Genomic DNA, 24,912 nt, shown 5'->3' with positions numbered 1-24,912 from the left:
CAGGCGAATTTTGGGTGAGATATAAAACACGGGTCCAAAAATATTAGGTTTTTTCCTCTTTATTTTGTAGTGCAACTAGAACGTTCAGATTATTTGATATCATTGTAGAACTAACTATGTCTGCATTTTTGTAATACCACCCAATTTGACGTATCTTAAATGACCTTGATGCTGAAGAGCTCGGAAATAGGGTACAGCCTCATCAGGCCTACAGGCTGGATTGGGGCTGAATGAGTTAAGGATGCAAGTACAGGAAATACCCATTACACTTGACATAGTGATACAAATGTAAAGAAGTGGACATATATGAAGGTGACTATTCTTCTACAAAACATACTAGGTTTTCAGAGGAATGTTTATCAGGTTATGTTCAGCCATGTAAGGTTAAATAAGGTAATATAGCCTTAATGTTGGGATTGTGAGGTTTGATCATTGGTGCAACATTTGGTACACACCATTTCTCACAAACTGACTTAAACTTATTCTCTTGTTTTATTTATGCATTAAATTAAGATTAGATTTTCAATATAACAAAGATCTGGAAACATATTATCTAAAGTTGACTGTGGAAAAACGCATTATCTGAAGTTGACTGTAGAGTACAAACTCATGTAAGCAAGATGACTGTGATAGAGACGTAACAGCTATCGCCAGGCGAGAATCTCATGTACATGATATCACAAAGAGTCTATATAAAGCGACCATATGCAAGGTAACACTTGGGCAAGCACGTGTACAATTACTATGGACAGGAGCTAAAACTTCCATTATTAGAACTTTCAGATTACGGTATGAAAATTCTTTATTTCTTTCAGCAATTTGAATAATATCGGGAAAAGTATTTTAACTACGTACAGCTGGGAATTATATTTGTGGAGGTAGCGCTTTTTCTTTTTTCTTTTCTTCTTATTTTGATTTATATAGAATAGGAGTTGTTTGGATGATTCTATTTTATTCATAACAGCTCATTCTAGTAGATTGTTTTTCACTACTTGCGTATTTATTATTATAATTTAAGTCATTTTTATACCATTTATACCATTTATACCCTTTATACCCTTTATACCATTTATACCCTTTATACCCTTTATACCATTTATACCCTTTATACCCTTTATACCCTACAGACTATTACTATCAAATATATTGATTGTAATTCATAATCAAGTATGAAACGCTCGTACATTGAATACACTGCGCTATTATGTTTTAATCTACTTGCATAGATCAGCTGCAACATAAATATTTAATATTTTCATTGCTTTACATTCATAAAAACGTTAGGTTTGCTTTAATTTAGGTTAATAAGAGATAAGAAAGTAATTGTAGGAGTGACATGGAAAGTACTCGTATGAAACAGAGCACTGTATGTAACAGTCGCCCAGTATAATGTACACATTAACCTTATGCTATGACGACGTTTCGTTTTGTAGCCCTCCCAATGCTGGAGTGTTGATGCTTAGTTGAGACTGCTAATGGGAGATTGTGCTAGCCAGGGAATTCTGCTCAACGGCAGACAGACCCGGTACGTCCCAAGAACGTCGGGACACGGGAGCCCCAGTCACGTGAACCGCTTCCAACCATAGATAATGCGTGGTTGAGAGACAGCTGACGGGAGTTGTGCAGGCCAGAGAATCCTGCCTCAAGGGCGGACAAAACCTGGACGTCCTAAGAACGTCGCCCTATAATATGCCATTGGATGGCGCACCTACACCATGAAGGAACCATTAGATGGCGTACCTTCACAATGAAGGAACCATTGTATGGCGTACCTATGCAGTGAAGAAGCCTTTGAAGGGCGTATACTCTCAGTGAATAAGTCATTGTAGAAGTATGTAAGAATGCATATTTCTGTCGATCTATAACGAGCACGTTAACTTTGGGCCAGAGACCAATTAATTAGATTTATAGGGACAGGTGCTTGTTAAACCGCTATACTGCACTGATTTATAATGTCTGTGTCGGGAGAGGAAGTGATTCTTAACTAAGCCTTCCTTTACTTAGCCGTTAGACAACAAGAAAAGGGACGATTGACTTCAATTTTATATTGGAACTGTCAGATTTTAAATTTTCCAGATCTGTTGCTTGGAATTATATAAGTCATGCTGACCGCAATGTATGCGCCTAGTTATAAAAGGCGGTAAATATATTTAATCCTGATTGGTTATGCTAAATAGGAGGCGTCGTTCCCACACGAAAATTTATTGGGGGTTAAATTGCCCTCATTGAAAGAAATCTAGTCAGTCTGCAATTTTCCTGCAAGAATGAAAATATAAGAGACTCCGAGACTGAATTTGGAAGAAATTCTCTCGTAAAACATTGGTCAAAGGGACCGGATGTCTGTAAAGTCAACGGACACAATTTTGGCGATAGACGCGAACAAAGCTTGAAGGCACAAGGTATTTGTGTCAATTGCATGTAATTCATTGATACAAATTGAATGTTTTGCATGAATTTATTTGTTTAAATCCGTAGACAAATATTCTCGATATGAGCATAACAGTGAGTTCACCTTTCTGAATCCGTACAATGATATTCTTTATAAAAGTTTGACGAATTGTTTGAATTTGTCGTCCTGATTGTTATAGGAATCTAAGAATTTCATGCATTACTTTAGTTGATATGATTTACGAGAATCCATTTGAATTCACTGTTCTTAGATGATTTCACGTATGATAAAGATTTTAATGCGTGTATTCGCTGAATATAACTTAGTTAAGACATGTAGTGAATTTCATTCATTCAGTTGTGTAATTGAGACGAGAACGGAAACGTTTGGTCTCGTGTAATGTTAATGGGAATCAGTGATGAAATAACCATTAGGAAGTACATTAATCTTGTGAAACTAGTTTTGTTTATGGTCTGCCATATTTAGCTTGACCAGATAGCCTTTTGTCTGTTCGAAGTCTGATAGAACGATATCTGACACAACGAGAAGGGAGTAATCATCTGTTCCCAGTAGGACAACTGACAAAATATTTAGGTTGCTTCTGTTTACTTTGAAAGGGGAAATAGCTTAACGGATGATTCCACGGAAGTATCCACTGACGTATCCACGTACCTACTTATCTAATTATCTACGTATCTACATACTTACTTATCCACCTACCCACACAATGTTTTGAGGGCCGAAAGGAGGGGGGACAGTAGGGAGGTCGGGAAAAGGGAAAAAGCGAAAGGACCTAGAGGAAACACTACAGTAAAGTTGGAGTGGACTGGAATAAGCAGGTTATGAAGTTGTACAAGGCTATGATTTCGATTGTTCACTCGATTATATGATGAACCATTTCTATCATTTAAAACTGATCGGCTATTTATATAAATATATTTGTGTTTGAAATTCGGTGAAGGATTTATTCCAAAATGAAGTATATCTTGCTAATATAATGTATTATCCCAGTTGTTTATGTAACTGATTAATATTTTTTTTCCATGTACGGGTGTTCGTGCCATTCTATTATATATATCTGATCAGATCTCTATATATTCCTTCTGTTAGTTTCACACTTTAATATTTACTCGATCCGGGCAACAACAATACCGAGGGCGATCACCCTCTAGATAATCATAGCCAAATAAAGCGGACACCTTGTAAGTAGGTACAACCTCAAAATACCACACCACCAGTAGCAACCGTTACAAAGTATCAGTGAACATAAAGTGCTCTCAAGAACTTTAGGAATAGTCAATCATATTTAAGAACGGTTTGACAGCTATATTTATTTTTACTATTCGGCAATACCTTTTTAATTCTTCATAATTATCTAATTAAATCAGCTTAATTTTTGGGCGTTTTCCATAAATAGCATTCCAACCACCCATTCGTCCATTCTGTGTCACAAGTACCACAAGGAAATCTACCAAATTAAAAGATATGACTATAAGCAAGCTAATTCATTATGCAAACAGTTTATATATTTCAAGTGAACATGGCCAAGTGGTTAGCGCGTCAGCCTCGTATGCGGGAGGTCGTGGGTTCGATCCCCTGCTGAGCCGTACCAAAGACTTGTCCTTTGAGATGGGTAACCATGTTAAGATCAGTTTAGTCCTGTGAGATGGGTAACCATGTTAAGATCAGTTTAGTCCTGTGAGATGGGTAACCATGTTAAGATCAGTTGTACAAAGTTAATTCAATTTGTTTGAACATGTCTGGTGTCATGTTTGGAGTGTCAATGATCAATTATTATTAGTAATTAATAATGCATAAAGCAAAATAGTTTATTAGAATGGGATGCCACGTTATGTCACAGTGCCTCACTTTGTCAATCAATGTCTTAACCAAAATGAACAATAAAATGAACGCATTTAGCATTAGACTTACATTTTTTGCTGTTTTCTAACATGCAAGATAAATAGAAAATATATTGTATTACTTTGATCTCTATTTCTTTTGACATTTTTCATTCTGACAAGGTCTGGTAGATTATAATGTAGAGTTTTCATCTCTATCCCCTCAGTAAGTACAATATAACTCTGTGTATAAACAATTACTGAAAGCCATCCATACAAGCAACTATGAGTTACTCGTATAATCATCCCGTCAGAAATATTAACCGCTTGGACCCATAATAAATAGTAAAAATTACCTAAAGGAACATAGGAATTGCTTCGTGTGTTTGAACAAACGCCTCATTCTGACATTGAAATATATTTTCTGACAGAATTTCAAAAATGTCCATGGCAACTTGTATAAGGTGTAGGAATACTTGCATACTGATAATAATGTATATCAACCCCACAGACTATACATGTGCATTTTTGACATAAAGTGCTTTCTTAGTTAACCTAAATTGATTTTATTTAAATTTTGAATATTTTATTTTCATATATCAATTTTTTAAGTCGATATACACAACATGTTAAACTTTGTTTTGTCCTGGTTTAATAATAAACTTGGATACCAATAAAAACATTTTGGGATATGAAGTACAGAACTCGGGTCAATTATCTTTCCAATATAGTCTCCACATGTTTAGTAGTACAGAGCTTCCTACTTTGACTAAATCCAAGTAAATCCTATGTTAATCTAAAATATTTTAAAAACTTAACTCACGATGAAGAGTTTTATAGGTTATGTGCATTTTTTTGAAGGCCTGGACTCTAAACAAACCACCGTGCAATAGGTCACACATTTCACTTACGGATCAGTAGCAATGCCTCATTATTCACTGTGCACCGTCTCCATAATACACACATACGACCACACCATATTCTAAAGAATAAACAATGACCTTTGAATCAGTACTAAGACTGCCTAAATCTAACTCTTGTATCACCACCAAAATGAGAGAAGAAGCTAAGCCCTAAAAATAGACTGGGGCTACATTAGTGGGAACTGTACATGAAGTAATAATTGTGACCCAGGTCCGTCTGCCAGAGCAGACTCAAGCTGTCGTTTTAGATTCAAGAGTAAAGGTCCGAAACAACTAGTTTTGGTCAGTTACAAAACGGTCCAAAGCTACAATATAAGGTTGAGTATCGTCTCCGTGTGTGTATGTGTGGGTGTGGTGTGGCGTATCTGCCCGCACAAACACACAAGTTTTTTTTTTCTTCTCTTAAATGTTTTGACTAGTAGTGAGTCGGAAAACAAAATTCTTTACTAGTGAACAGTGCGTAAGTGCATCCCTGCAAAGTACTCCCCACGCACATATCTATACTTCCTCAGTCTGATTATCCAGCTATTAAATGCGATTTAATGTGTCCACTTTGAAATATATTGTTCATACAATGAAACAACTGCGCTTCCAACCGCATGGCGGCGGTCAAATGTTCTGCCGCTTAGCGAAATATTGATAACGGGATTCAGCACACAAAGAAACAAAAAAAAAATATTACATCGAGCTAAAATCATGGTTGTATTGCGGATGTGGCAAAGTTTGGCTGCTGTATTCATGTATGTTACAGTGGCGGATTAATGCGCCAATGCGATGTCACGGAGTAGAGGGCTTTCACGGTACTGGTGGATTGGTAATGTTCCGCATCTTTTTGGCAATACTTTGGAGGCACAAAAATGTCAAGTGACACAGAGTTAGGCTATAGTACCTGGAAATTAGCACCATTTAGTGTCGAAAAGAAATGCAGAGAATACTCTCTTAACAAGTCCAACGTCATCAAGCGATTGTTTGGTCTATGCTTATTTTCTCCGATCCAAATTTAATTTTTTTCCTCTTGAGTCTGTACATGGTCTTTAATCCCTTGTAGCAATCTCTTACAAACGTGTGTATATATATATATATATATATATATATATATATATATATATATATATATATATATATATATATATATATATATATATATATATATATATATATATATTTCGGAGTTCCTTTCTGATAATCTGGAAAAAGGTATATTATACTGTTGTTTAAAATAGTCACATTGGTATGATGTGATGAAAGGACAGATAACGCAGCCAAATCCACCCTGCGCCAAATTTTACTGACTGGAAGATTCCATATATTTACTTCAATACTGCTTAAATCGACATATTTTACGTATTGAGCCGAAAACAGGTTTTGGCAACAGTAAAACCCATCACTGGAGTAGGAAACCCATCACAAAAATTACAGAGATGTATTGGTATTATGCCGCCTTATTTTAGAACATCCACACCCGACCCATGCATCCCTCCTCAAGGATTGAACCTCGACCATGGGTTCAAACCTTGCTAGTGTCAGATTAACCTCGATTATACCTTGTCATTGTTCACTGACAGAGGACCACTATTTTGTCGAGGGTGTAGAAATTTCGATGAAGTGTTTTAAGTGCGCTCAAGTAAGTTGTCGCTATGGAGTTTAACGCCAGTATTCAGCACAGGATAGGCTATTTATGACATCCAGTATCAATGGTAGAGGAAAAATCTGGGAGAACTCCAGGAAGAACCTTCGATCCACGAGAAGATACTAGCAAGCTTTCTCACATGCTTATAATAGCTGAGCCCGAGACTCGAACCCAAGTAGACAGAGGTGAGATGGCAGTGATCTATAACGGTGAGCGCTTTAGACCACTCTGCCACCCCTACACACTCATTTAAGAACCTTTATGATAAGTGTCACAAGTGAACATTTTGGGAATTTTAAAGAATAAAATTTAAATAGAAATGTTATTTCTATATTCTAAAGACTATTTTTTTTTAACTTTCTATTAATTTATATACACTGGAAAATGTTTCTCATCGTTACCTTTGAATTTTAATCTTGTAGGACTATATGCACATGTTTATTTGGAAGAATGTATCATCCTGATCTCTTTGGAATTATTTATTTTTGCAGTTTTGGAACTTAACTTATAATCTGTGACTAGTACTGTGCTAACGCGTATGTGTGTATGTGTCCGTGTGTGTGTGTGTTGATCCGTTAGTGTAAACACGTGTACGCAAAGTAACGAATATTTGTTTAATTTAAATCAAAAACTTAAATTTGAAACAAATTCCTAAAACTATATAGTTGAAAATGTCCGAAAATCAAGAACAATATCTCCGGCGCCTAATTTTGCGTCATACCTCTCAGACCCTCTTTAAAAAAGTATATCTTCTCATGTAAACAGATGCTTTTAATAACTGATTCTATTGTGAATTAAAGTTCTATTTGCAAATTTATTTACTCAAGCAGTCATTAAAATATTCATAAATTCATTCATTTATTATTTAGTTGCTACATTAACCGATCATTTATTCATTCATTTTTCATTCATTTTTCATTCATTCGTTCGTTCGTTCGTTCTTTCGTTCATTCATTCATTCATTCATTCATTCATTCATTTCTACGTTTTATGTTGTTTGTTTGTTTTTTATTTATGTAGAAATATAGGAACTATTAGTTTACATTATGACGTATTTTAAGCACCGCTCCTTCACTGGAAAATTGTTTTACATAGAATTTTTTTATTTCGTCAATAGTTTTATTTAGGGATATCTAATGTGTTACGTGTCCCTCTGTAATCCTTTGCATTGTCTGTCATGTGACATTTACCACTGTTCGGCAGTTTTATGTTCCTGTTTAAAATAACATTAGTTGACACAATAAGCCCCTTTTTTAATTTACATTCAAGTAATAACGACCTATGGCTTCATATGGAAGCCAAGAGTGCTGCCCAGAGCCTAAATCAATTAAGCGATAATTTGATACATGTGATACGATCAGCACTGAATGTGAGTCGTAAGGACTAATAGCGAAAAATGGTCCAATCAGAAAATTTAAGAGCATTCTGTCAGCAATCCCGCCTAGTTGTCACTCCCTTCTCCCATCCAAATGGCTTTTTTTCAATGGTGGGCGTGATCTATGTAAATACGAAGGCAGCAGTGACGGATGTCAGTTGGCAGTATTTCAGTATCGCACTAAAAACGTTAAAAACGTGTTAACGATTAGGTCTCGTGTTATCTGTGAGAATTTATAAGTCAATACATGGTGGGCTAAGGAGACACAAGGCCACAGTGATGGTGCAGAAGGCTTAAGATAGTCCATTTTTGGTTAATATGTTATAAATTCTGTTGGCAAATAATAGACAAAGCCCATTGTTTCTGCCACAGAAATATCTTTGTCATGACGGCTACAACAGTGGTACCGTGTCTGAGACGTTCGAAGGGGTTTACCATTGATTCCATTATTGGCAAGGACAGTGAAAAGACAGACTTTTCATTACCTTCCTCTTCACAAATATGTCATCCGCGACTGCGAAAAACAGATCATGTACAAAAGGAAGAAATACATAGGAAAGACATAAACATTAACCATGCGGACACGGTACATCTTGCGTCACATAGCCGAGATCCTATGGACATCAGTGATATTAGGAACCCTGTTTTCTTCAATAGCTCCACCAGCGACATTTTTGGGGCCATGGCCCCTGCAGGAGATTCATTAAAACATTTTCACGAAGCGTTTTTGCATAATAACATTCCATGTGGGTCCTCTAGACCCTGTCGACATCCAGTTTCGTCATTAAATGTACCAGGAATGTATTCTCAGCAAATTCCATCTGTGTCACCCATACATCCAATGTTGCTGAATAACACCCGAGACTTTCGGAACATATACCCTTATTTGACAGACAGGTACCCGGCGTACTTCCTACCAAGATTCGGAGGTAAGGAATTTTTTTAAATAAATAAATGTTCTTTTAAACAAATTACATTTTCGTTATCCCTTTCTTCATTTTCCTTTTAGTGGGAGGGGTCGGTCGCTGTTTTTATTTTATTAATTTTTTTCTACCTTTCCTTTTCGTTTTTAATATAGACTACCTCGACCATTTTTTCAAGCTAAGGTTTTTATGTCTTCAACGGCGAATGTTTACTGAAGTATATTCACTATAAGAGATATACCTCTCTGAGACATACAACTTTATAAAGGACAAAAGGATGGAAAGGCTACAAAGTGCTGAAGAGTCGAATGTTGTTTGACTATGTTTATACAATATTCTATGTGTGAGATACAATTCTTCAAAAAAGCAGCTAATGATTACAAACAGACATAGAGTTGCAATAATGCGTCTGTTTGCAGATTATAAAATCGATATTGTCTCTTTAACTGATTTCTTTGTGAAAAAGTCTTGTATATAACTAAGAAACGTCAACGGTAAAACTGTAAATGTTTCTTAATGAACTTATCTTTGTAGTTATCCTTTACCTTCCTACACACAGCTTTCCACTTCATATTCCACACGATGAAAATGTTGTCCTAACCTTGCAAGACGTACACGTGTATCGCAAAGAAAACTAAAATTCAAATCAATTATTCAAGTTTGGTATCTTATACAACATTGAAAATGTATAATAATTTTAGCACTACTGAGAAATTAATGCAGAAATTGACTGCTTTTTGATAGGATCTCATTACTGTGTAATACGTGGATATTTAATCGTACCTTTCGATCCTATCTTCTCATATCTCGTCACGCCTCCTGGCATGCAGGATTGTACATGACAAAGTTCCATGTTAAAGACTGCATTAAAGGCAATGATTATTTTACAACAAAAGGTGACAATAAATGGTAACCCAGATTCAAGAAGAAAAAATAGTTTATGCGTGTTTTAACAACTGCATCATTTTTTTCTTTAACTCAATAAGTACATTCAAAGAATTGATGAAATTATTCACCTAAAAGTAATAATGTAAATTTTGATCGACTACTAATTGCCAAATACTCGAATAACAAACATGGTCCTGAAGATAACAGGGTAACTTTCGTTACGATTGCCTTTAATTCTTTGTAGACTATATGTTTCAAGGATTTTGCGTGTTACTTATCTTCAAATAACTTTTACAATTTTACTTTTATATGTTATCTGTATATCTTGAACTTCACTTTTATTTAGAATGGTTTTTCTTCCCAACGTTGGAGTTCTATTCTTCATTTTTACATTTTTCGAACTTTACATTCACTTGGCGCTATTTATCAACAGTTATGCTTTTCTAAGAAGTTAATGCAATATAAACTAATCCTTAAAGTTGCGATATTAAACTTCGAGGGATGATGATATTGGTGCACAATTCACGATAACGTAATTCTTTTCTCTGAAAATATTTCTTCCGATCGATGTAAAAAAGAATGCCCGCCAATTCTTTAGTTTAATAGTCAAAAGGAATGACCGGACACATGTATCTACAAATACATTTACTGTGATTATATAATAATAATAATAATAATAATAATAATAATAATAATAATAATAATAATAATAGCAATATTATTATTATTATTATTATTATTATTATTATTATTATTATTATTATTATTAACAATAATAATGTTATTATTAATATTATTATTATAAATAACAACAAAAACAACAGCAGCAACAATTATAACAAGAAGAAGAAGAAAAACGGCCATTAATGTATATGCATTCACTGCGTTGTTTGCATCAATGCTTTTCACTTTGAGAGTTGCATAATGGTACATTGATACCCCTAAAGATGAAAAGTATTTTTGGTTTGGTTTGTAGGATTTAACTGCGCTTTTAACACAATACTGATATTGGATATAGCATGCCAAGAAAAAGGGGCTAAGTGCCTTTCTCAAAGACATACAGAGGTGGCCAGATCGGGCTGGCATAGGTAGGGTGAGGTGTCGAACCCTCGACCCGTATACGCTCTACAAACTTAGATAAAGCAGCTTCCCAGAAAAGAAAAAACTGTCAATAGTTATGGAGTAAGAACTTGGAACAAAATAGACATTGTCAATACTTATGAAGGAAGAACTTAGAACACGATAGACACTCAACAGTTAAGGAGCAAGAATTTTGAAAAAAATAGATTGGCAATAGTTATGGATTAAGATCTTGGTACACGATAAACACTGTCAACAGTTATGGAGCAAGAATTTTGAACAAAATATACACTATCAAGAGTTATGGAGTATATTCTTCTGTAAATAACACTTTTAGAATGCAAGTTTTTTTTAAGAATCAGGTATTAAGTTCGTTCATTTATATTTTAAGATATAAATTGGATAATGCAATTATTTATATATAATAATGTTGTCAAATAGATTAGAATACTATTTTCGATATATCACTATCATATGTAGACACTCCATAGCATATCTAACATTCATGTAAATTATGAAATAAATATTATTTGGATGAAAATGTCAGATTGAATAACTATTGTCGTCGTGAAAATGATGACTAGTGTCGAAAGCTTACATAAGTGTAAGAACCAAACTATTTTCCACAAATCAATATTTGTAGTGCCTTATGCCTCTGTGGAAAAAAAGAAGAAAAAAAAAAACAATTCCTTTTGCGGTCTTTTCATATTTCGGTTAAACAACAAAATCTGACCTTTTTTGTTTATCCTGCTTTGTTTGTTTTGGATGGGTGGGATTTTTTTGTGGCTCTTTTCTTAAGAAACTCCAAATTTAGAGCAGTGATTTTGCCGGTCCCTATATTGTGTGTAATTCGGATATATTGCTATCAATTAGTCAGTCTGACATAGCGCGATATTATTAATAACCAAGAGTCCGTTTTTATTCAGAATCCAAGGAATAATCATTAATTAAAACGCATTGTACCCTTCATGCACATTTCAAACACCATACAGATATTCAAACTTTGCTCAGTAGCTAGTTCAGGTGTGTCATAAAAGAGTGTGTGTAGAGATCTGACGGGACATTTCGTACAGACTAAGTATTACATTTTGTCTTTAAGCTTTGTATTGATTGCATATGAAAATATGACATGCGCACTTTCTGCTTCTATCCACAGTTGCAAAATGGATTGTGTATCAGGTGATTGTCGTTCTGATCTTTTTAGAGGTCGCTATACTTGCTCCTGATCCTAGTATGAGTGATGGAGTATTTGTATGAATAATAAGAAGGAACGTTATTGTTTAGCAGGGTACAATACTCTTTAAATTTTAAGTGATCTTTCTCCGCTTTGACATTTTCAGGTAGTGATACGAGAATCGACGATTTAAGGAAAGATTCTATTGTTATTTCAAGTCTGGTATTTAATACAGGGAAGATTTGTCGATTACGTAAATTGCATCTTGAAAAAAATTGTCCCACCAAACTAGGACGCAGTTCATTTAAGCCACATGGTGAATCGTAATAAATAAATATAGAAAAGTGTAGTGTTTATGATAATTTTCTTCTTTCTGAGAGCACGAGTGAGCTGCATTCTTCATACATATTGCGTGCGTGGGCACTTTTGGTTAGACCCGTGGCTATCCTAGAATCCTCTAACTGAAATTTCTTTGATTTAGCTGATTATGCTTTTCTACATCAAATTAACGAAGCAAATTTCGATAATAAACACCTTTTAAGGGTTTGTACATGCGCTATGGGACGAATCTTTCTCAGCTTTGTTGAAAGAAGGTATCGAAATCATTCGCATTACCAGGTTTATCAAAACTATATAATGATTTGCTTCTTCCCTCAGCAGGTTTATGTATGTATGTATGTATGTATGTATGTATGTATGTATGTATGTATGTATGTATGTATATGTATGTATGTATGCGAATTTAAAAAAACACAGAATGCATTGCAAAGTACGCTATGATGAGGAATACATATAAACTGGTTCTATTTTCTCTGGATTTGTTATTTTTTGAATTCATTGTCTATAGCTGAATGTTTAAACACAAACGACATAACAAATATTGCGAAAGGACATTTGGTCTTCTTCAACTACTTCGAGATTGGTGTATGTGGTATTTGCATATCACAAAAAGTACGGTCGCTCTTAGTTAGGGTCTTCGGAATTAAAGATAACATTGACGGGTTTACCATATTCGTTTTAGTAAACATGCACCGAATTGCATGTTTAAACATCCCGTTTGACGACAATGAAAGGTACCACGGTCCATCACTTCTGTTGAATTTTTATAAACTTTAAATGAGCTCTTAAACATTTTAAATAAAACAAATTATTTGTTCAAGAACATGACTTCTTGTAACCAGTTTACTTTCATTCCAGTTATATAAGTTCAAATACATTTCGCTGATATGACATATTTCCTAGTCTCAGATGATGGCTTAAAGTAATCATTGAGGTGTTGGAAACAGGAGTCGGGAAAAAATAAGGGCTGTTTTGGTTTCATTTGGGAACAGGGAGTCCAAGACTTAACCACAAACCTTGCATGGATTTGTTTGTTTAACGGCACATGAACACATGAAAGACTCTTCTTGAGGCAAGTTTAAATAATTTACCTTGCACAGGTATGCGGCCTTGTCTGGGCAGGATTTGAACCAGCATCCTTCTGGCGCGCTAGTGACTGCTGCTTCTCGCCCTGGATGAAATCAGTTCTGAAATCGTGGATCCTACCCAGGACAATCCATACCCCTTTTCAAGTTTAGAGAACATGAAAACATTAAACTTGTTTTCGCCGACCATTGAATACTCTAACATTAGTCATCCAATACAATTAACAACAAATTCAACATTTAGAAGATGATGAATTACGCGTAATTTGTATTAAATAAATGTATGAAAAAACAAGGTATAATACGTCCTTTAAGTTGGATTATTAGTTTGTTTTCTTCTTTTTATATAATATCGTCGCTATCATTTCCAGTGTTTAAAAGCTGTCGGAGACAAGAACTACCCAGTTCCACTTTATCAAGACGACATAATTGCTGACAGACAGTCATTATTATTTCTGCACTTAAAATGGATGTTTTTCATTATATTTATAACACTTCAATAAGCCAGATGATCAACGATAATGTCAAAACGACGATTATTGTTTTGTGTTTTTACAAATAAAAGCTTCTAATCGTCCGAGGTGACACAAAATTACCGTAATTATGTGACACGTGAACAAATTAGTACCAATAAAAGTAGGCAATTAAAGTCAGGTATGACATATGATTGATTAATAATTCACCTTGGAAGTCTAGAAATATATTTGTCAAAACTGAAGTGAAAATACGGGTTAAAGAGCCATCACCACACCTTAAAAATCACGCGCGGTTATATGTGATGTATCCACCAACAAATAATAATCGCCTATAGAAATTAAAACATAAATTTACTCTTGTAAGACGAGTTTGATGCCTGAATTTTCACATTAGGTTTATTTTGTTTTAACTTAACTGGTGTTCGAATAACAGAACTATTACTAAAACAGTAAGTCACATGAAGCTCTCAACACGATTTTATATATTAAAGACGCCTGAAAAAGAGATGGGTTTTCGCTGAATGTCACAACGCTACGTGATTATAGATTACTGCATTTGTATGGGAAAATATGAACGAGTTTTTTGGATGGAAATACTGCACGACGAAACGAGTTCATAGTTTCCCATACAAATGCAGGAGCCTTTTTATTATATGCTCATTTTTTTTTATTCTACCTATGGCTTCATTATGTATATAAAAATACACTACACGAAACAAAGTAATTGAACGTATGCCGTATTCCGAACTATGTACACAAGCGCAGATTCATCATTACACAATAACAGTGTTAATGCGCACATAACTCCGTCCAGATAAATTTGAACTTGGTCGCGCGCTGAACATAACTTTCAAAAGAAAATGGCGTTTTGGTCTACTTAAAATTGAAATTTGAAGTCATAATGTGAATGAATGCGGATTGCAACAACTTTTCCATTTGATCTGGAATGAAAAATGTTTGGAATTTTTTTTTTTTGTTGTCTTTTCTACAAATTTCGTGATTATGGGCTGGATTTATGCGACAATTCTACATGAAATACATCGGATTTCAGCGGCGACGGAGCAGCGTACTGTTGACTTCTATTTGCAAGTGTTTTTTTCTGTTCTGCCATTTAATGTTTGAAATCATTATGTAGGGAAAATATGAAGACTTTCAATTACAATGATCAAAAAGACGCTCTGGAATAACATTTTGAGTGCAGTAAGGAGGATGCAATTGCATAATCAAGCTTGAGAACCCATGACATGACGCATGTAATTCCGATTTACAGAAATAAGAAAGTATATTTTGAGAAAATTCAGAATGTAAAACTGTAAGTATATTTTTTTGCGATTCTTATCATCAGCTAAAGAAGACAGTTTATTCCTTGCCACTTTTTATGTTATTTGTAAGGACCTTGTCAGGCGTCTATGGCTTGCCTAAATCAGAAATATTGTATCAAAAACGTTCAGGCGAAATGTACCAAAGCAGCTGGTATGTGGCAGTCCACAAAACATCTGCTTTAGTTCATTCAGTTGGTTTACTTCATCCACAGACAAATAAAATAAGTGCTGGCGTCTGCGTCCATTGTTTGTTTACAATAGAAAGTAGTTCTTTTATTCACGTGAGTTCCGTTTCAATTGCACGCAAATTTCAGTATCGTAAAATAGTGAACGATTTTGACCATAAAAAATTAACGGAGAAAATATGAGCATATATTAATATTTAATACAGCATGGTCATCGTGACGTCATTTATTCTTGCGTTACCTCATAACAATAAATTGTACGTGTCATGCAGTTGAAATCGTATTTGTACAATTATAAAGAAACTTAAAAATGCGATACAAGTGTAATAAACAATGTATTAAACCAATTATATGATTCGGTTCCATGAAATGAACTTTTATGAACCAGTAAACGTATGATTTTGACGTCCGCTTCGGTCATTATATTTCTTATTAACTTCCACAATGACTTCAATCTAATACCAAAACGTGCTCTAGGTAACAGTTTACCACTTTTCTTTGACGGCATGTGGATATAAAGTTATTTGGTTAAACAAATACGTGATGATTAGATCTAAGTGAGAGGGGCATAAAAGGGCATATTCAAGATCGACCATACTCTGATTTGCTTTTATATCACTGCTTGGAGAGAGAGAGAGAGAGAGAGAGAGAGAGAGAGAGAGAGAGAGAGAGGGAGGGAGAGAGAGAGAATCGTAACCATTTTTAGAACTTACGCAAAGAAAGCAAAGAAAGCGGTAAATGCATTAAAAATAAATTAAAAAAGGAGACAATTTCAACGCCCCTTTTTATCTTTAAATGTTGTCTTCACTTACCAAGTTATATTCCATAATTTCCATACTGTTTATCAGTGGGAGAATAAAATAACGCAGTCAAATGTAAGGACATGTTACGTGTTTGCTAATAACGACTGATAGGTTTAGATGAATCGATAACGACTGATAGTTTTAGATGAATCGATAACAAGATCAACCATGTAAGCATGAAAATGGTATGTAGAAAGGGAATGAGCACATTTTCAGTTGCGAAATACACATTTTGTCTTCTTTATCCCTATTAATATATTTGCAATTCATGATTTTACCTGGCATATGTTGAACGGTTTTAAAAATGTACAGTCCTACTTTAGGCAGTTTCATTCAGCTCTGAGTGTATCGACTTAATTACAGTTTGCCAGTTTACACTCCATTCAGTTCTGTCAAGCTACACACCTACCTGTAGGGTTTCTTTACTAGCATCATGCCTTTTCTTTCACCTCATAAAAGCCAAACTGAGGTTACAACGAAGCTGCTGAAACCGATTAATAATTTTTAAAAAAGTTATTCAGAAGTTGTAGAAATAACATTTTATTCATCATTGAAACGCTTAGCATTTCCCTTTTCCTCAGAATTCATTCTAAATATACTCCAGCAATATTACTCCCCTAATGCTATATTCTTGTAAAATAAAGGACCATTTTTTTCTTTAAATATTAATTGATGTAATTTGTTAGTTTCATTGTTGTAAAATAATAATTCTCTACTCATTTTATAAAACTTTGAACATAGTAATTTAAATTTATATCCTTTACAATTTAATTGAACGTCTATCACTTTTGCTTTTTAATGGTTGTTGTTGTTTGCGGCTTGGCTTTTTCATTATTTATTTAAAGTTCAGTGTATGCCACGTGTGTAAATATTATAACGCCACAAATAAAGAGGTTTTTGCACGCATTGTAACAATATAGATACACAACGGACACACGAGTTCTGACTAACAAGGTACAGAATGAGTAATGCCGAGTGAGTAGGGTATTGTTTTTGTTCATTGTTTGCGCAGACTCCTGAGCACTTGAATCTAAAACGATAACTTGCCTATAACTATTTCAAGGCTTCAAGAAATACGAAGAATGGCTTTCAATTAGTCAGTTATTTGCAAACTATAAATCAGGTCCCACCATATAAAACTGAAATACGGAGGATTTTAATGCATAAATGTACTTAGGCTTCTGAACTAAATAGCCTGCTTGTGTTGCTGTGCCGTAAAACACCAAAACTATGAGTTTTAATGTTAATGCATATAACCACCTTAAGAGAATAATTAAATTGCAACACATGTGAGGCAGCAAAAAAAGAAAATATTTGATGAATGTCCTTGTATATTTTCAGTCTCAGGTTCCCCTGGATTATTCTTCCAACCGTATAGGAAACCCAAGAGGATTCGTACAGCTTTCTCCCCTTCGCAGTTGCTGCAGCTGGAAAAGGCATTTGAAAAGAGTCACTATGTTGTCGGGCAGGAGAGGAAAGATTTGGCTGCGGAATTGCAACTCTCAGAAACACAGGTCGGAATTTTTACAAATCTTATCTTGATAGTAGACAGATTGTAACAGTTCTGGGCCACTCTTAAAATAAAATTTTTAAATGTGATTCGATCAACAAGATTTGTTGGTATTTTGTAAATAATTTGTTTTAAATACTAGGCCTTTTTTTCGTTCCTGTTCTAGTACAGGATATTCACACGATACTATTAAAATTGTAAAGTTAAACCTTACTTGACTATCAAGATGGCTGAATCTTACCGAGGTGGAGTCGATGATATTATTTAGTTAATAAAAGACTTACTTGACCAATCTGACAATGGAAATAATTATTGTTCAATAATATGTTTTACACACAGCAGAATAATGTCATAAAGTTACATCGTTTTAAAGCAACGGTTTTATGAAGGTTTATAGAGATATTTCATGATGTAACGTGAAAGTTGCAATGTCCCTATCTAGAAAAAATGCCTATTTGTTTATAATTACCTCTTTTCTAAATGATGTTCGAATAATAGCAATGACCACTTGTGTTAGAAAGACGGTCATCTGTCTGCAGAAGATGCATATAATTAGGCCTCATGAACTTCAAATTACATTTTTTCAAAAAGCGTTTTGATTACTACAGCCACGTCCATCAAGTGTCACCAGTATGCACTCTCATTTATTGTAGTATATTGATCATGGTCAGAAATGAAAGGACAAAATGTTTTCTTGGTATCAACATTTTAATCAGATTGATCGAGTAATACACATTAGCTGATTTATCGGAACGTCTAACAGGCCGTGGTCATTTCATCGGTTCCAGTTTACCGTCTTCAAGATATAACTGTGGTATGCATAGACCCTGATGGAGCAGCAGGTCTTTTAAAGCCCCTGATGGAACACTGGGTCTCTTAAACCCCTGATGGAGCACTGAGCCTTTTAATGCCTTTGATGGCGCACTGAGCCTTTTAAAGCCCCTGATTGAACACTGGGTCTTTTAAACCCCTGATGGAGCATTGAGTTTTTTAAAGCCTTCGATGGAGCACTGGGCCTTTTAAAGCCCTGATTGATCACTGGGTCTTTTAAAGCCTCTAATGGAGCACTTGGTCTCTTCGAGCCCCTAATGGAGCACTCAGCCTTTTAAACCCCTGACGGAGCACAGGGTCTTTTAAAGCCCCTGATGGAGCACTGGGTCTTTTAAAGCCCCTAATGGAGCACTGGGTCTTTTAAAGCCCATGATGGAGCACTGGGTCTTTTAAAGCCCCTAATGGAGCACTGGGTCTTTTAAAGCCCATGATGGAGAACTGGGTATTTTAAAGCCCCTAATGAAGCACTGGGTCTTTTAAAGCCCCTGATGGAGCAATGAGTCTTTCAAAGTCTCTGATGGAGCACTTGTTCTCTTCGAGCCCCTAATGGAGCACTCAGCCTTTTAAACCCCTGAAGGAGCACTGGTTCTTTTAAAGCCCCTGATGGAGCACTGGGTCTTTTAAAGCCCCTGATGGAGCACTGGGTCTTTTAAAGCCCCTAGTGGAGCACTGGGTCTTTTAAAGCCCCTAGTGGAGCACTGGGTCTTTTAAAGCCCCTAATGGAGCACTGGGTCTTTTAAAACCCCTGATGGAGCACTGGGTCTTTTAAAGCCCCTGATGGAGCACTGGATCTTTTAAAGCCTCTGATGGAGCACTTGTTCTCTTCGAGTCCCTAATGGAGCACTCAACCTTTTAAACCCCTGAAGGAGAACTGGGTCTTTTGATGGAGCACTGGGTCTTTTAAAGCCCCTAATGGAGCACTGGGTCTTTTAAAGCCTCTGCTGATTCTCCGCGAGACATATCATAGAATTTGTTTTAATTAATGAAATGATGCCAGTAAAATACACGATTTAACGCTGAAGACGACTAGATTTTGCTGCTAGCACGGAATATCCGGAATAATAATCTTCATGCAAATGGGGTCAGCATTTTAGTTCTCCATTTTACGACAGTGAATATTTCAATGATTGAATTACCCAAATATAGATAAGGAAAGAATGTTTTCTTATTTTATGTTACATTTAATCTACAAGTTGCATTATATTTGATACGCTATGCATAAAGTGATCTCTTTTTATTATCTTTGATACGCTTTGCATAAAGTGATATCTTTTTATTGTATTTGATACGCTTTGCATAAAGTGATCTCTTTTTATTGTATTTGATACGCTTTGCATAAAGTGATCTCTTTTTATTGTATCAGTTAATATATTGCCTAAAGAAATACCTAAATATGATTTATGATTTGAGTAGCATGAAATGAATTCAAGACATTAAATTGGTATAAAGGAGTTTATTGTCAGGAAATGAATGACAAACGACCTGAAAAAGACAGTCAGCTTTCAGCCACTAATTAGCTCAATTTATCGACATTAGCACGATATTGTGGTATCGCGTGCTTTTTTAAATTAATAAAACTGTTCGTTTTTGCGGAGAGAATTTAATACGGACGCCCATGATGTAACCCATTTTAATGCAGACTGGTAAAAGGATCTTTTTCTAACACGTCTCATTTCACTACAATGGCCCAAATGGCTCTGTCCCACATATTACATGTTAGAAATGGATGTGGTTTCTGGCACATGAAGGTAGTATAATTTTCACGTCGTCACATCATCTATAATGCTGTATTTAAGCGATATTTTAGTCCAACCTTTAAATCAGGATTAATATATAAATTATTTTATCATGAACTGACTTATGACAAGATACCTATATACTAAACATTTCGCTTACTTACGTTTCTATCATAGAGACTATCTAGACACCAATTTCATTCCAAGCCTATCTACAAATGTACTGATCCAGAACGGGCAACAGATCTACCTGCGTTCATACTTTTAAAAAAAAAATTACTTTGCCTATCAATCTAACCAAGCATTGATTTAGCCAACCAACAAGCCTTTCTGCTTATCTACCTACCCACCTACCTAGGTAACTACTAGCTGTTTGAGCATTGTATACAGGCACACATATCTACATTTCTACTTGTATACCGAACTACCAACGCTATATATACTCAGCTTTTTTACCTACCTACCCACCAACCTACACACACGTATATATATATAGACACACACACACACACACACACACACACACACATTACACACACACACACACACACACACACACACACATACATACATACATACATACATACATACATACATACATCTATTTTTAATTATGCCTTGCATTTTGAGTCATCTCGAATGGGAACTCCCTATCATTCCGGTACCAAAAGTATAACATTTATTTTGGTTTACCGGCAATAGACTCTTTTTTAAAAAATGAAACTGAAAAAGGAGTGTTAACTGCTTTTTGATTCTGTCTTTTTTAGGCATAGATAAAAAGTTGCTACTCACAGAGTAGGTTTTGCTATCTCAGTTACCAATCTCGTATGCAATGCTTTAATGCAGCATTTTTCTTGTTGTCTTCATTCATAATTTTTGAGGTGATGGGGATAAAACAAATCTCCAAACTTGAGAGTACAAACCAGGCTCGAAAAATGTGCCTTGAATGGGAAAAATTATTTTTGCAACAGGTTAAATTACCTGTCTTTTAGCACAAATGATCAAACGAGGCTTTTTATTGGAGATACGTAGTTTGTATGTGATTGTTCAGAAGAGTAGATTTTACTAAACTTTCAGATCTGGGTCAAAACCTTGTTCGTTTAATGAAGCAAAGAGTAATGCAATAATGAAATAATTGCTGAGTATGGGAAGAGTGTTTTCTTGTTGTGCATGTTTATTTTGCATGCTTATTTTAAAGCATGTACTACTAAGTTTCTTATGTTATGTTACAATAATTGAGCATTATGGCCACATGTCTTGATATCAGAATACATCTCTGCGTCTCCTGTATGGGTATTGCTACATTGATGTGATCATGTGATTATGCCATTTACTGAAATATCACTTCACGAAAAGGTTTGACATTTAAAGAATAAAAAAAAAGTAATTAAAAACTTTAGTTTCATTAATTCATTTATCAAATGAAATACCACAGTATCCAGTATAATATCGCAGTATCCAGTAAACTATCGCAATATAATTATTTTCATGTTAGTTCAAGAGACAAACATTGTATGGTGTCAATTAAATTTGTGGACTTATACCTTTAAAAATATGGTCTACTTTCTAAATTTCAGTGACTAATTTGTCTAAAAACCATTAATCTAGTTATTCATTCTTTGGTAATTTAATTTAAACTGACCCGTTTGACTTGTATGTATTACTGTGGGTGTAATTTAATCCTATCTTCTCATACCATAGCCTACCTAAACTGTTTCCCAAAGATGAAAGTTAACTATCAGTATTTTGTTTTTCAAGAAGATAAACGTGATATCAAGAGCTTGGTTAAAATTACATTTTTGTTTTCTCTCGTTCGTTAAAGAATGAGACAATTTTGGAAGAATCCAATAAACAACTACTTTTTGTATCTCTGCAAGTTCAGTATAAAGACTAACACGTGGTTTATGGGTACTTGCAAAAATGAAAATATTCGCATTTAAATATCGGTTATATTAATGAATATGCATCTGTTCTAGTAGTGGGCGGTGTGCTTTTAGAGGGTAGAGGCTTTTGAAATTCTAATTCGTAGAATTTTGATAAAACGTACTAAATATGCCTGATACGATCTGAATTGAAGTCCACTTCCGCAAAAGCACTCAACTATTAAGTGATAAAAGCCCTTACTTTTGATGGACACTTGTAGCCATTCAGAAACCCTATGTCCCTATGGAAATGGGGATTGTCTGTCGTTAGTCAATTTGAAGGCAATTCGATGCTTCTTTATTTTCATGTTATTCCGATACTACGGCTGTCTATCTCGATAGCTTTCCACGGCTGGACTCTCGGGGTTCCAATAATATCAATTTAATTCCCCAATGGTCTCAACGAAATGAACATTGAAGCTGGTGAAATGTGTACTAATTAAGCCGTCATGATTAGAAATTAGCCACACTCTTCTCCAAAAAGATTCGAATTCTCTCTGTAGTGATCGGATGCCCGCAAGTTAACTCCACGTTACGGTCAGTTGGAAACGCATCCCGAAGCGAAACTCTTGATAATGGCCAACATGATCAGGACGAATAAGATATTTAGGAATTGTTCTCTGCCTTGTTTTAAATCGTTGGTGCCTCTGATCAATTAAAGATGAAATCATGCTTGGCGCCTCCCAACACTTCAGAGGTTTAATTGGCCTATGACCATCCGGGTTGAACGCTGATCCAGTTCTGAGACAGATTGTCGTATCAGGGTCGAGCTTCTTACATAACTCTTCTGTAATGTATGTGTAAGTAGGCTCATACATATCAATAATTAACCGGTTCACCGATAAGTCATATAGATCGATCGATTAATCAATCAATTATTAAGTTCATTTTTCATTTGGATCGAAAATAATTAACGGAGCATTCACGTGGAAATGAGCCAATACCCATCTTTTCATTTGAGTTGTCTCTACTCTTTACCACAGTAACGAGTATGTTTTGCCGGATCCAGCTACAGTGAAATGAGTGGAACAGGTGTATGGTAGATAAGGAATTCGTATACGTAGGGCGTCATTTATACCTGTGTATTGTATCCGTACATTGCATATACATGTCAAGCAAAGATATAACTATTTCTATTTTAACACTTCTTAAAAATATATTAAATTACTTGCTTACCACCTAAAACAAAAGAACGAAATAAAGAAATCTCATCAATCTTTGAAAAATACATTGATGATTGCTTTACTTGGTACCTATAAAACCTAGTCTCGCGGATGACGTTCACCTGCTGCTAGCGTGATTAGGCCCCAAAATTAGAATATACAAAACGACAGCCTTCACGTGAAATTCTTTATAAATATATTTAAAGATAGCTGACAGGAAGTTAACAACCAATTGCCTCCCAATTAGTCGGAACCGGCTGAATTATCTACGAATAATAACATGGTGTTATGGGATCTGATTCCTTGCATTGTTTATTTTATAATATTATTATTTCTAAAAAAAATAACAACGACGAATGCTGAGCATACGTCGCATGCATATGTCCAAATGGGGAATATAATGTGGTCATCTTCTCTATTCCAGGTTAAAGTCTGGTTCCAGAACAGACGGACGAAGAATAAAAGGACCAGGACGGAAGAGGAATGTGGAAGTCCTTCAGAAGGACAGTCACGTGAACACGATACAGACGATTTACATAAAAATGAGTCCAACGAAGAAAGTGACATGAGTGACATAAATGATGCCGATGATTCCAGCGACGAATAGACACGGCAATACCAAGCAGTTCTTTTTGCTTCCTTTTAATTTACGTCTTGTAAATGTATTCATCGAAAACGTTGCTCATCTCTGCGAAGTGCAGAATAGCAGAAGCGGAAGTATGAAACAAATGTGAGATGGAATTGTGGGACATTTTTTTTAATCGTGCAATAGAAAAATAAACATTTCCACCTCATTTATTTTTATTTCAACGAGTACGGGTTTATTACGCCACGTGTTCACACTGTGGATAAAGAAATGTAGTAACCAAAATATCAAGAATAAATTATAAGATATTTACTTATACAAAATAGTGCATAATATAACAATTGATGTTTAAAACTTATGAATTAAACTGCTACAATATTTTTATTTAATGGTTGAATGTATTCTATTGCAAATAATCTCCCTTGATTCTTCTCTAAAAATCGCACGTAAACATGCATACATACATACATACATACATACATACATACATATAGTCCATTCATCGTATCTCTTCACATTTCGATGAATTTTTTAAGGACCCTAAAACATTGTATTTTATCTAAACTTTTTTCGTTGTTTCATGATCAGTACCACATTGGTCCAACTTTCACTAAAGTCTTCAATTCAAACTGTATACATGATGTTCTATTTTCTTTGTTTACTTCATTATTCTGAACATTTAACATATCGGTGCTCGAGTATAGTTTATTCATCTCTTTAGCTTAAATAAG

General features: G+C 35.0%; 1 protein-coding gene across 2 annotated transcripts in view; it reads left to right on the top strand.

Moving 5' to 3' along the window:
- The window catches only part of LOC149772425 (homeobox protein ceh-2-like), a 47,115-nt gene extending 22,550 nt beyond the window's left edge, over positions 1–24,565 (top strand). The window contains exons 1-3 of one of the 2 annotated variants that reach the window (XM_089947861.1): positions 8,349–9,087; positions 17,775–17,947; positions 24,020–24,565. In XM_089947861.1, coding sequence (XP_089803987.1) covers positions 8,544–9,087; positions 17,775–17,947; positions 24,020–24,202 — 900 coding nt within the window. In that variant the 5' untranslated portion in view covers positions 8,349–8,543 and the 3' untranslated portion in view covers positions 24,203–24,565. Of the gene's footprint in view, positions 1–8,348; positions 9,088–17,774; positions 17,948–24,019 lie in introns of those variants that run through there. The other variant, XM_089947862.1, reaches the window with a different exon arrangement.
- Positions 24,566–24,912: the final 347 nt, after the last annotated feature.

This window comes from Sinohyriopsis cumingii, unplaced genomic scaffold, assembly GCF_028554795.1.
Source record: "Sinohyriopsis cumingii isolate HCF-2022 unplaced genomic scaffold, ASM2855479v2 utg001510l, whole genome shotgun sequence".
NCBI lineage: Eukaryota > Metazoa > Mollusca > Bivalvia > Unionida > Unionidae > Sinohyriopsis > Sinohyriopsis cumingii.
The sequence above is the reverse complement of the archived record's forward strand: the minus strand, read 5'-3'. Positions and strand labels throughout refer to the sequence as shown.